Here is a 15,236-nt window from a genome sequence, read left to right as displayed (position 1 = left end):
TGCACCCAAGACCAGGCAGAAGGTAAAAAAAAAACAACACTCCAATTCCTGCTCCTGCTGAGGGAATTAAAGGAAAACCCCATGCAGCGATCCGGGGAGCATCCCTAGAGAGCGTATCCGTGCCCCCCGCCCCCGCAGCACCCAGCCCTGCCCACAGGCTTCTCCAGCCCCAACCAGCGCTTCGCAGCCCTCCTCAAACCCGAGCGCCGGCGGAGATAATCCCAGCCGCCGTGCCAGGTGTCTGCCCCATCCTGCCGCTGCACAGCAAGATGCTTTGCATAATCCGATTAAATAAAATTGATGTGTTGCTTGGCACGGCGTGGGGCCGGTGGGAGCACCCAGCTAATCGCTGGGGAATAAAAGCTACTGGGACTTTGATCGCTGCTTGTAGGATTCTCTGAGGAGCAGCTTTACCTTGTAAGTCCTGGAGAACATAGTTCGATGTTATCACTGTGGGGGAAAAAAAATAAAAAGAGAGAAAAATAGGGAAGTAAAAAGCAAAAATGCCTGGGTGCAGAGTGCTCGTGCATCAACAGACTGGGTGAAGGGCGCTTCTTACTGGCACTAGTGGAAGCAGCAGTCAGTCATCCCTGCACATCACAACAACGCTCCTGTAAAAACCAGAGGTGAGAAACCTCCCAGAGCCAAGCAGCAGCCTGCTAATAATACCTAATTAATCGTGGATAACAAGGCAATTCTAGAAAAATAGAAGGATGGTTTAGTGTGGATCCAGGATCAAATAAGGCTTCTTCCCCCAGATGTCTGTCCTGGGTGGAAAACCGCATGCATTTGTGCAGGATTCAACTCCAAGGATAAAGAAATGCAAACCCAACTGGTTCCACTGGGTAGTTGTGTAGGAAATAAGCATCGCACACACACGCTCTCTCACTCTTAATGAGCTAATGCTCAGGTTTACTAACAGCCCAGCACGCTGCAGGGAATGCAGAGACACTTCCAGGAGGCTTTTAATGTCGAACACCCTGACATTTGAAAGCAGAACCACAAAATATCAATAATCAGAGGCTAAGTGGCTTACGGCGCGGTCAATAGCAGACTCTGGCTTGGGGGAGCTCCCCGAGGCGCAGCGGGGATCGGTGCTGAGCCACTGCCTGGGGACCTTGCTGGTAATGAGCTGGAAACGCGTCTGAGCATCTCTGCTGAGTGCATGCAGAGCGTCGAGGAAGGCAGGAGGGTCCGGGGAGCAAAGGGGCGGGTTTGGGAGGCTGAGCGCAGCCCTGGGAATGGGGTTGATGGCAGTGGGGGTGGCTTCGGGGTGCGGGGAGGCTGCCAGCCCCATGGGGTGGGGGTCTGCAGCCAGGGAAGCCCCCATCCCAACTGGTTCAGCTCAGCAAAAACAGTAACTCCCATTACTTAGGAGCTGCCTAAGCCTTGCAGGTATGAGCAGGGCAGTTGCAAGGATGGGATATGATTATATGTCTCTGTATCCCGCTGAGGAGCTCAGCGGGAAAGCACACGCACACATCTAGTAGAGAAACTTGAAAAAGCATAAAAATGGTTTTAAGGGCAGAGAAAATACCACGTAGAAAGGCTCATAAGGATCTCATCCTGCTCAAGCTTACGGGAAAGCAGACTGACAGTGGCTCAACTCCGTCTATGCACCTGAACAGGAAGAAAAACCTGAGAACTGAAGGGCTTGTAGCCTGCTTTGAAAGAGGATGGTTGAAAAGCAGGGCCAGACTCGACAAAATAAGGAGGTACACATCATTCCCGGGGAGGGTGAGTAACGACAGGACAGCCTCCAAGGGAGGTCAGGGTATTCCTCTCCAAATGGCTCCAAAATGAAGATGAGAGGTGACCTTGGGAGAGGTGCATTGGTCGGACACAAGCTCAAACCAGGTTGGCATCCAGCAGCCTGGGCTGAGGTTTGGATCCCTTGTGGCTCAGACCTGTGGATTGAAGGTGGCCCCTAAGCCCTGAGCCCTCCTGGGCTGAGCTCGCAAGCGATAGCCCGAGGAGGGAGGTTTGGGGAGCACCACCACAGCGGGCACCATGATAGGAGGCACAGGCTCTCAGCAGCCATCTCCCCATCAATCTGCTTTTGGACACACCAGCAAGGCGTTGTCTGAACGTGCCCTGCCCCACAAGCCTTTAAAGCCACCAAAACCCCAGAAAAAAAACAGTAGATGACCAGAAATACACAGAGCAATTGCTTGAGGGTGATGGTGCTTTGGGTTTTTACCATGGAGGGGCACAGGACAGCTCACAAGGAAAGCAGGAGGCAACTCCACATCGGTGCATAATCCTACAGTGGACAAGTGTCAGCAGGAACAAAAAAACAGCAGAAAGTGCTGATTCTGGTAAAAACCAAAACACTTAAACCTCAACTTTTGAGACACAGAAGCCACCTGTTACACCCCAGTAGAGCTTCACCAGGCGGTGAAGACGTGAGAGTTCACCCCTCCTTACATCTCTCTTGGAAGAAGAGTTTATACAAGCCCCAGGGCTGGAAGCTATTAGTTCACGCTGCTTGATACTCTGCAGGATGGGGTCCCAAAGGAAACCCGCGCGTCAGGCAGGGCTGCCGGAGCGAACCCTGGGCTACAGCATCCATCAGATGCTTTGGTTTCCCTTTGTGAATTTATTCTTTGCTTCAAAACCAAGGTATTTGGGGTTTTTTTCAGAGAAATCCATCAGTGTGAGCATGTCTTCAGTTCAGAAGGGCAGGACCCGGCCGCTTTGATCCTTGCTTGTAGAGCACAGGTGATGCAGGGACACAGACAGGGCTGCTGTACACGTAGGGACACTGATGGTGCTTTATCCTCCCAGGCTAAACACGGCCACGCTTCGAACTCCTTGCCAAACCCCGCCGATCTGTCTCCAAAAAATTCCCTTAAAAAAAGCAGCCAGATCCAGGGAAGCATCGTGCAGTCGTTTCATCAGCCCCTGCAGCAGGGCACTGACTGACAGTGGCTGGCCAGGGCCCTATCTCCCAGGGGGCTCCGTGTCTATTAATTGCAGACCTTGAATACAAAATATGCCGAGTCCCAATTCTGCAAACAGTGTCTGGGTTCCCTTCCCAGCCTGCCTGGCGTCATGAATCACTTGAAAAGACTTTGGGCTTTCAAGGAGGTTTCTGGTGTATTTGCTGGCACGCGGGAAGCTTCCAGTAACCAGAAGCACTGGGGATTCACTGACTTGATCCTCTAAATCTTTCTGGAAATGTCACTTTAGAGATGTTCTCAGTATTTTAATTTATTTGTCTGTTCATGATAAGAGTTTAGAACGCTTAGAGTTTCCCCAGAACAAACCGTCCCCAACACTTCTGTTTGGAAGCTGATGGAGGAGCGATGATGCTCACTGCAGAGTTTATTTGGTCCAAACGGGCTGAAGTTTTCCGAGTGGGGAAAACTTTATTCGGATCAGATGTTTTTCTATTTAAAGAAACCTACAGCAGTGGAGCTTTGCATTTGTGAGCAAAGACAAAAAAAAAAAATAAAAAAATCACCTTCTCTGGAAAGTTGATAAGAAATTCTTTGGATGAAGACAAAGTTGCTTTTTTGCCTTAACTACAACACCCTTCCACAGAGGCTATGGGTACTGCCTCTTGACCGCAGGGCTATGAATTATTTAGTTTTTAATATAAATCTCCTCTTCCTCTGCCTGCAAGCTCTGTCCAAGTGAAAAAACCTGAGATTTGGATATTTGTGTGCTTCCACATGGTGGAAGTCCCGTGCAGATGGATGCTTGGCACGTGCTTTCTGGCCTCATGGCTTGCAAACGAGCCCACCCTAGCCAGGACACACCAGCCCTACTGCTGCCAAGTTAAAGCCCACCTGGATGGGCCAAACCTGAAGTTGCTCAGAGGCCCTGCACGTTCCTTGGCTGTCCAGACACATCCAAGTCCTTTCTGCACTCGCTGCACACGTGCAGGTCCCTGCCTGGGAAACCTCGTCTGGGGTAGGGGAGGAGGAGCCCACCTTCACTGCTTGCTGTCCACGCAGCTCAGGAGCCTGCGGATCACCACAGCGAAGGTGAGGCAGAACATCTGGCCCACAGGTGTGTTGGGGAGGAAAGACTTCTCCTCGTGTGTCAGAGACCACCTGTGAAACTCATTGTTCTCTCTGCTGGAGGCTCCTGGCTGGCTAACCACGTTTGGTTACACGCACTCAAATCCCAAGCCGCTCCTGATCAGGCTCAAACTGACCCTCCTGGCTCTCCTCCCAAGGATGGGCCGACTCTCCCTGCTAGCAAGACTCTCCCCCAGGTAAGGGAAAGGCAGGAGGATCTTGATACAGAAGGCCTGGCCAGATGGCTCTGGGACTGGGGTGGTGTATCCTGAGGGGAAGGGAGGGAGAAAATAGGTCTTGCCGAAGGGACAGCGCTCCTGGGAGCACCCAGAGGGTGAAGGAAAACAAGAGACATGAAGGAAGATACTGGTTTCTGCAGAGAATATTCCCATTTAAAAAAAAAGAGGAAACATTTATTTTCTGCTTGCAGGGAGGGGGGGGGGATAAAATCCTTTAGCCAGAAGCCAGCTTTGGGTCAGCAACCCCTCAAATCGCTGTTTCAACGCCCCAAGCAGGGCTGGGTAGCCCTGTGGTTCCTACTTTTTAGATAGGAAAGGGGCAATGAAAAACATCCAACCCAAGGATAGCGGAGGGAAAGGCCCGAAGTCAGACCTGGCCCTCCCTGCTGACTCACTGCCCTCCCTTGGGCTCTGCTAATTTTTTGGCTTTAGGTGCCCCATAAAGCCCCCACAGCGCAGGGTGGCTGTGGCAGCACCCTACGTGCCTTTCTGCATGGACCTGAAGGTTTCCTCAGAGGTCAAGGTTTCCAAACAGGACAAGAAAATACGCGAATACATAGGAGTGGAAAAGCAAAGCAGCTTTCCCAGGACTAGGAAGCGGGACAGAGGTGAGCCTGGGGCTAGGGAATACACCAGCCTCCTGGCACACATGCAGAGGCAGCGTTTGCTGAATCACAGCCAGTGAAGGAAGAGGCTCCACTTCGTACAGACACTGCTTGGACAAAGCTCAGCTCAGTCCTCATCCGGACCCTCTCATCAGCACTACCCCGGCCCATTCTCCCTTCCTCCACCCCTTCTCTGGCTCCTCGCTTTGATTTAATCAGAGAGGAATAGAGGGGAGGGGATGCGCCACAGCCCTGAGATTAGCCAGATGTTACTCATCGCTCTCCCCAGCCTGCTGAGCTGGATTTGTGGTCTTAGCCTGACAGGCAATTTGGCCCAAATCCCGCATCGCCCTTGAGGCTGAGGCCAAGCCCCAGCTCCTCCCGTTGCTAACACACACCTGGCCGTGCAGCTGCTCCGCAGAGCCGCAGCTGGAGCCCAGCCGCCTCCCTCGCCTCCGCAAGGTGACCACAGGGAACCCCCCCCCCCCCCGGTGAGGAAAGCCACCAGCGCAGGCAGCAGCATCCCTTCTCCAGGCTTGCCCCACGGCCGGCACGGCTCCATCCACCTCCTGCAATTTCACCCCAGACTGAGGAGGGGAGGTGGAGTCGCTCCTCTGGAAAGGGCAGCAACAGTCCCCAGCGCCTCACCGTAGAGCAAGGGTTCAGTTTTAGACCGAAGTACAGCCGCCTCCCCTCTGCTGCTCTTGCAGAGCACCGTTTCTACCAGAAGTCACAAATCCCCGCTCCGTTCAAAGGCCCCAGTCTCTGCAGTCTGCTTCACCTAGAGCTTTAAGAACACAGGGCTTAAGGCAAGTACTTCACAAAATGTATTTCTATAACGTATATAATTACAATCATGCATATATGTAATTTTAAGCGCTGGCGTAATTGGGGTTCTACTGAATTCCTTCCTGCTGTTCAGTATTTCCTCATCTTGAGCCTGTCTTCAGACATGAGTTTTCAGCGAGTTAAACGGAAAAGAAATACCACGCTCAGATTCCTCTTGTCAAACTTCTGTCTGCTTTAGTTTTACATGAAAGAGATTTCTTAAGTTCCTCCTAAAAATATGCACCTGTACGGCAACACCTTGAAAGGCAAAGAAAAAGCAGTAATCACAAGTGCTCTGGAAACCTCTCACAAAGATCATTTCCCAGCAGCGCAAGCTGCAGCGAGAAGTGAAGCTTTACAGCCAGGTAACACGGAGGCAGGAACACAGGCTCCCTTCAGCAGGGACTGAAAAAAAGACCACAGGGTCTTTAATCAGGTTGGAAGAACGGGGAGAAAAGCAGGAAGGGGATGGGATCATGAGGACGACGTCTGGTCCTGTTGTTTTGCATAAAACGAACTGAGAACAGACTGAAAGCTGTAGGTTTCAAGTGAAAACCCAACTCGTGGTGGCGTCTGATGGAATCGATACGAAATCTGCACAATTTGCACAAAAAGCTCACGAAAGGTTAGTGCCGAGGGGCACTCTAGGGGTGCTGTAGGATCTGAGCAGCGACGCGTCTCCCTGGGGTACACCACCAACCAACCACCTCAGCTCGGAACGCTCCCTGTTCCTCCCTCTCGGTCCTTGTTGCTGCCTTAACGCTCGCCGCCGACTCTACGGAAGAGCGGAAACCTCTTCCCCCAGCAGAGCGACTTCTCTTGGGTTGCCTCCAACTGCTCTGAACAAGACGGGACCGTGCTGGTCTCTGGTCAGGTATGAGCGGCTGGTCTTCACCCAGGCACTGCTCTTCCTCAAGCACAGAATCCCTATTTGGAAACCCACCAGGCCAGAAGCCCTCCACAGGGCCTGCCCAGTGCCACTTCCAGTGCCTTTGCGATGTCCCGACGCAGACAGCGACGGTCCCGGAGGAAAGAGGGTTTCACTCTTCCTTTGGTGGGCGGACACCGTCACGCACGTAACCCAAAGCTTCCCCCTCTCCCGTTCGCCCGGGAACATCTTCCCTGGAAAGCATTTAGCGCTCTTCAATTACAAGGAAGCCCGACAGCCAGCTGGCAGACGACAACATCCAGAGAAAGTTGCAGATATCCTTATTTCCCCTTCCTATGCTCACGCCAACAGCTTTTTTTTTTTTTTCTACTTACGAAAAAAGGCTGACAATTCATTTTAGCTCATTTTAAAAAAAATGAAGCTTATGTACTCACAGGGACCGCATACAAAAAGGGATGAATACACAGATGCGAACAAAAGCACTGAATTACCATTATGGAAATTAATTTTAAGAGTCACAAAGCATATTATTCCTGGAAATTGCTTTTATTTAGCAATTATGTTAACGCTGCAAGAAGGCAGTTGGCATTGAAAACAAACAGTTCAATTTAAAAATCAGGGAAGTGAATTAACTGAGATTGCAGGGCACTCACACCTGAATACACTCCACTACCTTGAATACTTGAGAATCCTCAAAGGCTTAAGTTTTTGTTTGTTAAGGAATAGAAAAAAAGGGGATAAAAGGGTAAGAGAAACTGTTTATTTTTGAATTTATTCATACGTTTTTGCAAATCAAAGTTAAACCCTGACAACCAACCGGCAGGGAAAAAAAAACTGAAGGAGTCTGTGACAATACTGAGATAATATTTTAATTTTTTTTAAAGGTGGTTTTTTTTTTTCCCCTGTAAAATGGCTTGTACTTCCACAGGTACAACAGCAAAGAAGTTATTTCAGTCCATTTCACATGGTGTATAAAAGACCAATTTTTACAAATATACCCAGAAGTTTTCACAGCTGCTAACACTGTTTAAGGTAAACATCGCTTCTCCATCGTACAGGGCTCGCTGGGTGAACAGGACTTTTCCTACGGTCGCGCCACGAGAAGGAGCCTCCCAGGGGCTCTCCATCACGTATTTGATCCAAGAGGAAAGCGACACCCATCCCTAATCACCGTGACCCAAACGGCAGGGACTTCCAGGTGACTCCGACTGGCTGGCCCACCGGGCAAGTACAAGCGTGCCCTGTCAAAAGGAGATCTTGACAGCCCCCGGTTGGGTTGTCCAAGCCACTTGTAGGTTTGTTCCGCTGCCAACAACCGAAATCGCCAGTCACCCCAGAAAGCAAAGCTCCATCTTTACTCCCTGCCGAGGCCGACTCGGCCGCTCTCTGAAGACCCCAGTGTCTGCTGCAGTCAGCGGGACGTGGGTCACACAGCGCCTGCGGAACTGCTGCGACTTCATCCTAGAAACTACCCTCCCTCCACCCCCCACCCCCCAAACACAGCCTTACCTTCTAAGTTTCTCCTTTTAATTCACAACACCGAGCGTGAAGAGTGCTTATAAAAATCAGAATAATGAGGAAAAAATCTGTCAAGAGACATTTGCAACTCCAAGTTGTATTCTCCTTGAAGAGATAAGCAAGCCCGAAGGTAGCTTTTCTCTTCTCTTCCTTGTTTGTTTTCTCTCCAAGCTATATTTACTTGTTTACCTGCAACTACATGGATAAACAGAAAGCAAGAGGAGCCAAGAACTCACAAGAGGCTGAAAACTGAGCCAACGAGGAGGAGGAGGAATCCGTGGCCAGAATACTGCAGAATAGCTGGGCTGTCCACACCTATTTGGCTCAAGCGCCTCACAGACTTCTGCTCCTACCTGTTCCGATCAACAGCTCGACCCGTCGCTCCCACTTCGCATCCAACGCGGCCCGTTAACCACAGTCTCAGGGAAAACAAGACTCAACCGCCTGTGACAGAGCGTTCCTTTGCAGAGGGCAGACAAGCACAGCTCCTTTCAAAAGCATATTTGCAGCTCAACTTCAAGCAACAAGAGCAGGAGTCAAGCCAGGCCCGTTTTCCTACCACGCTAAGAATGCGTTCACGTGCTTCTATCGGTTCTCATGATGGCCAGAAAACTACCAACAGCTCTGATGCCAGACAAGCATCGAGACTGAGTTGGATGAACAGAAACATCACAGTCTTGGAGAAATTTCCGTCCACTTCCAGAAGAGTGAAAAAAGGGTGAGCAAAGTGACCAGCTACTGCACTAGCACTAAAGGGAGAGTTACCACAGTTGAAATCAACAGTTTCTTTTCGGTGGTGTGTGGAGTTAAAAAATAAGTTCTATTCAGAGACTACTGCAGTTCCTGGTACATTCAGCACCTCTGCTCCTCGCTCAGGCTCTGAAGCACAGCCCTCAAATTCCAGGAGAGGCCATTAAAACACCGAAGAGTGTTTTGTTGGGGAGATCACAGCCCTTCCACGCCATCCTGGAGCTGCCTAACGAACTGAGCAGGAACAGCTACAAGCACATTTCTGATCGGTTCCTGGCACACCTTTGCTTCGAGGTGGGTCTGTCCCTACTGGAACCAGCCTGACAATGGCTTTTGTCTCTTCTGAGCCCCATTCCCACCCTCACAAAGAAAAAAAAGCCAAGCCACTCCTCCTTTAATTACTCTGCCAGTACAGCGCTATTACTGTCCCCTGAGGCACAAAGTGACCACACTTGAAAAAAAATCGTGATTAAAATGCAGTATCATGCTAACTCTTCTGTACAATTTGGACCACAAGAACAACGCTTACCACTCGGTTGCCTATTTAAGCTTTAGCACTCCATCAAAATGCTGCCGGAAAAAGGAAAGTGTTACAGCTCCAGCGTCCATGGATATGATGGATTATTTTTTTTTTTTAAAGATCAGACTAGAGAAATACTTTTAGCCGTGTTATGCAAAGCTGGTTTTGAAGCATTCAAATAGAATCAAGAGTAACAGGTGAAAAAAAAATCCTTACAGAGTACATTGCCAGCATTTGAAATGGCACGCAAGAAATATCGTAACGCCGAGATCACGAAATAAACTTCCAAAACAAAGCTGAAGGGTGGTTCTCAAGTTTACTCACTCCAAACAGAACCAGTCTTATTTATCTGAAACTACTTTCTCCTATCAAGTCACCAGACCCCGAAGGTGTGCGTTTCTGAGAGGAGGGAAGGAGAAAAGGGCCAAGCAGCCAAACGGTCCATCATTTCACTAGAGCAGCGTACATGGCAGTAACGTTTGAGAAAAATAATGCTACAAACTCTTCTGCCCTCCCCGGTAAATCCAGCTCTGCAGGACTCGCCCTAGATTTGAATACGGGTTAATGGCAAAGTACCTGGATTCATGCAAAGGATCTGTGGAGGTTTGTTTCCCAGAGAAGATTCTTCCTTCCTGCAGTATTTCTTGTGTTACACAGAATTGCCAACAGTGAAAGAAAAAAAAAACCCTCACTTAAAACAGTCTTTTTCAAACTTCCCTCTGATAGAAACCATTAGCCAGTCTTCTACTTCGTGGAAGCCAAAACACACCACAACCAGAGGGTGGGCTAGTGCTTCCAGTGAGGATTCTTCTAACTCTGCACAGGGTAGAGCCACGTGAAGCCCTGAAGCGGCAATTAAACTGCACCAAAACAGTAAAGAAACCTCAGCAACGGAGGTGCCTGGGAACCTGGGCTTTCACAACCCAGAGGGAGACCACGCATGCAAGTCCCCATGGGCTCAGCTATCAGTTGCCAGCCCAGACCTACAAAGCTGTCGAACATGGAGCTCGAGACCCCTGGCCCCCTGCCTTAACACACGGCTCGTGGCCTTAATTCAACAGGGAACATTTCCTGACAGTGTATTTTCATAGCATCTCTCGTGAGAAACAAAGGGAAGTATTTCAGAGTCCAACAAGAACGAGGCGGAGGTGCGGCTGCCTCTCACAGATGAGGTATATGCTAAATAGAAATAATGCTGCAGTATGCACATGGGACCTGAGGAGCTTGTACTGAATAGAAACAAGGAAGAGGCACCTTCATGTTTATGACAGAAACCATGACGAGGAACTGAAGGCCAAAGGAGTTTCTTCCCGGTCTGGTTGGGCTGCCGCTCTTGATGAAGATTGGCCACAAGGTTGTCTTGTGGGAGTAAGGACTCGGAATATGGAATCACAAGAGGATCTCATTGAAAAGGCACTAGGAAGAAGCATATATAGTTTTAGGGTAACAAGACTCGTCCATCCTATTCCCAATCATGGAGTGGGACATAAAATTGTACAGTTTGGGAATTTTAGAGGAAATGCTGCAGAAAGTTGTTTTTTTTTTTAACAGCAAAAGCGTATAAAGAAAAGTAAAGCTATGTTCCAATTATTAAAATGCTCAACGTTTATACAGCAAAATTATATTAAAACCAGCAGCAGACAAAGTATGTCCCACCACCATTGGCAAGGGACATGTAAAATGTTTATAAGGTTAACCATAAAACAATTTTACAACCAAAATATGAACAGGCCAATTCAAGTATATATATACAGAATATATTAAAATCATATAAATTATATATTTATACAAAGGGCACAAATATAGCAAAAAGCTATAGTTGATTAAACAGAACTGAGCTTGAATGATCAATTTCATCTAGAGATGTTATAACTTTCTCCCAAATTCTTTTTTTTTTTTCTTCTTTTAAATCTAGATAGATTGATACCTCAGATACCAAGAGTACAGAAAGCAAAAGGAAAAAAAAACCCCACACAAATCAAAGTTATCATTCTGTATGAAGTGAAACTAACCGTGGGCGGGGTACATCTCGTATGAAACTCTGATTTAATTACTTCCATAGTAAACATTTATCAGTTCTCTTAAAAAGTCAGGAACTTCAAGTGATCCACTTCAGATGTACCACCCTGGTGCATATATTTGATTACATTTGAATGTTGGTTGATTTGCAAACATTTGGGAAAAAAAAAAAGGATACAAACATAACTCAATCTGCAAAAAAAGGTGACAGATGGCAGCAAGTTGAAAACCAAACAAAAATACTCAGCTGAACTACAAACGATGCTCTCCTCACAGCATTTTGGCTAGCAAGTGAGCTTAAAAAAAAACCCAAAAAACTTTTAATCACTTTTTTTATTTCAAAACCTACCAGCATATAACCACAATCCATTAAAGCACTGGAGAACCTAAACAGTCCCATCCGTGGGCTTATATTTAAACGTGGACTAAGTGCTTTCCTGAATCCAGGTCTATGTAAATAAGCTCTGTATAAGCTGTACCCAAACCTTCCGTCCTGCTGCGGCACCACCCCTTCATCAATGCCGTTTGTAAAGGCTCCCGACATCTCACCTGACCCAACGGTCCGGGGCACGCAAGGAGCAGTGCGAAGTTAAGCAGAAATAAAAAGGCCAGACTACACATATACAGAACACTGGCTTAAAACCCAGAACTAAGTATGTGAGAAAGTAAAGCAGTTTCACCAGATGCAGGTTAAATGGGCAGGGAGGGGGGGGGAAGAAAAAAAAAAGAATCAGCCATATACCATACGTAATGAACAGTGGGTATCTGTTACACCGAAAGGAAATCAATGCAAACAGGATTTCCTCCGTTTCAAGTAATCTTTGATGCCTTTTTGGCCAGCTGTGTTACACCATCATAGATATTTTAATAGCTTTTATGCTCTACAATTTAGGCAGCTAATTTTTCTCTTACATATCCAATTATCTCCAGTGAACATTCACCTATGGTTGTCCACACATTCTGTATTAGCTCCTTCAGAAACTATTCAAGTTAAATTATATTGCAAATCAAAGTCAGGTACATTCCGTGTGTTCCTTCTAGATTTGAAAAATAGGTTTTAAAGGCTTGTCAAAGTTTAGAAGAAAAAACCTTTCCATTAAAAAAATCTTAGCTTAAAAAAATCATTAAGACACCTTTTTCTGATCAGGGTACTAATAAAAAGATTACAAATATACTACAATTTGACCAAGAAGACTTCATGAATACGCTGCTTTTGAGCATGCAACACCACTGATATCTGTCAAGTTCCAGGTATCAACGTATCCCAATTCCACCACAGTCCCTCACAATTTCCTCGTCAGTTCCCCATCCCCACCCTATTAATAACATTATAAAAAAAGGTAAAATCTAGAGTTAGTGGCAAAATCTTCACAGTAAGTTGTTAAAGAAAATGTTATTGTGGTCAGCACAAAGTGATATCAGTCAATTGGACCCTGAAAAATCAGCTTGACGCAGTTGTGCTCCCCAGACAGTTGCGTTGCACAAAAAGGGCAGGCAGCATGAAATGCATGAGTACCGTGAGGCAGTGGGATTTGAGACCAGTATTTTGCAGACTTCTCAGAGCACACGTGTCCACAAGGGGTGAAAGCATGAGTTGGAGGACCAGCATCCACATAAAAGCCTGCTTCACAACCAAGCCAGAGAGGCACATAGGGGCCAATGGTTCTGCACATCGGACATTCCCGCTCGTTGGCTTCCGTGTCACTGCGATGTCCCCAGTTGTGATAGCCATGAACATGACCACAGCTGAGGTAGGCCCAAGGCTGCTTCTCTTCGACCACATCTTTACGGTTGATGCTGGGAAATGCTAAAGTGTTTAACCCAACAGGACACTGTGGCCTGGCAGCGTTTATCTCCTGTCGCAGAGCTTCGATGTGTTTCTGAGTCGGAGTGTGAAACAGTCCGTCTGCCGTTCGCCACAGAAGGGTGGCTCCGCACAGGTCGATGAGGGAGCCATCTTGCAGGACGTTGGTCTCATTTTCCACCTAGTGGAGGAACACGAGGACAAGCAGTTAAGCTTGGAGAGCTTTTACGGACAACTGTGTGAGTTCTGCAAACGTGTCGTTTCTCTCACCAAATCGTTACCAGCCCTGGCATGCTACCTCATTCTGTCTTGTCTCCTTGTGGCCCCCTGCTTGTCTGAAGGCATCTCTCGTCTCTTACCCTATATTTAAGATTATAACGAGCATTGGTCTCTTATCCTGTGCTTGTACAGGAGGTCCTATGTTTGCAACTGTTACATGCTAGAGCAATACTAATTATTATACACAGTCTTCCTGCCTGGAATTCTTTGGGAAAGGTATTACATTAGTAATCACTAACTTCTTCAAATATACCCTCTACCTCTGGGCATGCTCCTTTTTCTCTCTCATACTGATTCTCTGTATGCCTTTGTCACGTTTAAGGTACGTTGTGATAGACTGAAGAGGACACTTGCCATTCCCTAAGGGCTGCATTAGCAGACTGCTCCCCTGGCATCCTTTGCCCGCATAGACTGGCAGAGGCTGCAAAAGATCTTTTTTTGGACTAAAAACTGCTACCCCGGACAGACCAGCTGGCCTGCCGCTCAGACACCAGTTTTTTTTTGGCTTGTGGCAAGTGTAAAGCATGTTGCAGAAGCACGAACTCCCACAGCCACCTCATCAACAGCAAACCCCAGACGCGTTGGGGATAAAGGACAAGCGCAGTACTAGGAACATCACAGGTACTTGCATAGATTACCACCACAGCAGAGTGAACTACCAGTTGAATTTATCAAGTGACAAGTTCTGCAACCAAAGCCCCACACGCTCAACTTCTGAACAGTTAACCACCCCAACTAGTTAGGCCCTTTATTTAATGGGGTAGTCCATGCAAATACAGCCCCAACGTGCACTGCCTAAAGGCTTCTCTCATCTGACTAAAAGCAGGTACTTAAAACATTTTTCAAGGGATTACGCCAAACGCATGTTGTACTTTGCTGAAATATTCTTTAATTTATTTTTATGTCACAAACATAAGCAATAGATATTAATATTATTATATTAAAAAGGTTCTTTATTAAATTAAAGAGGAAAACAGACCTACTGCCTCGCTTTATACCTAGAAAGCCTGTAGAAAAATACCACTAAGGCCAAACAAATACCCAAATACAAACATGTACATTAAGTAGGTCACATCAAGTCATCATGCCTGCCTAAGAATACGATGAATGACAACCCATTTGGCATTTACATTTTAATCCAGTTTAAGTTCACAGATTAACTGTGGATCATCCTTGCACAAAACACCTAGACGGTACAATACAGACAAGAGGTCAGTGTAAAGCACTTCCAGCAGACAAATTTGGCAGTTCAAGTGGGGATGAGAGAAGCCTTGATTCGATGCACTTTTCAGATAATTCCTTCACAAACAGCAAAGCAAAAAGCCCTCGTATGCGACGTGTTCAATTCATTACACTGTGCATTTGGTTTTATGAACCCAATCAACGAATACTGATCACATCCATACCAGTGTGCCATGTAATTCTATTTAAATGAGAACTCAAGTCATTTTGGATGCAGGGAAGGGAATGTATTCGTTTTAGTATGCCTTTCTTCAGCAGCACTAAAAAGGTGTTTTGCTAACCACGTACAAAGGCAGCAATTGCAACATCATCTGTCCCAGTCCCCGAGGCGATGTTTGCCTGCCACCATTAAAGTGACAAAGCAATTTATGTACTGCAGGCTGTCTACTGAAAGCAGAACAAAATAGTCAAACTCCATTTTCCCAACTCCTTTAAGCAGCCAGTTTTCTGCAAAGCCAATGGCAAAGTTGGAAAGTCAGTTCAGTGAGAGTGTGGGGGATACCTCTGACACCATC

The 15,236-nt window shown here is 47.2% G+C and overlaps 1 protein-coding gene across 1 annotated transcript in view; it reads right to left on the bottom strand.

The window, feature by feature from the left end:
• Positions 1-12,814: 12,814 nt before the first annotated feature.
• The window catches only part of PELI2 (pellino E3 ubiquitin protein ligase family member 2), a 74,516-nt gene continuing 72,094 nt past the window's right edge, over positions 12,815-15,236 (bottom strand). Inside the window, exon 6 of the mRNA XM_086462861.1 lies at positions 12,815-13,381. Within this exon, the coding sequence (XP_086318987.1) occupies positions 12,815-13,381 (567 nt within the window). The remainder of the gene's footprint in view (positions 13,382-15,236) is intronic.

This window comes from Leptosomus discolor, chromosome 3, assembly GCF_034619465.1.
Source record: "Leptosomus discolor isolate bLepDis1 chromosome 3, bLepDis1.hap2, whole genome shotgun sequence".
In the NCBI taxonomy this organism is placed as follows: Eukaryota; Metazoa; Chordata; class Aves; order Leptosomiformes; family Leptosomidae; genus Leptosomus; species Leptosomus discolor.
The sequence above is the reverse complement of the archived record's forward strand: the minus strand, read 5'-3'. Positions and strand labels throughout refer to the sequence as shown.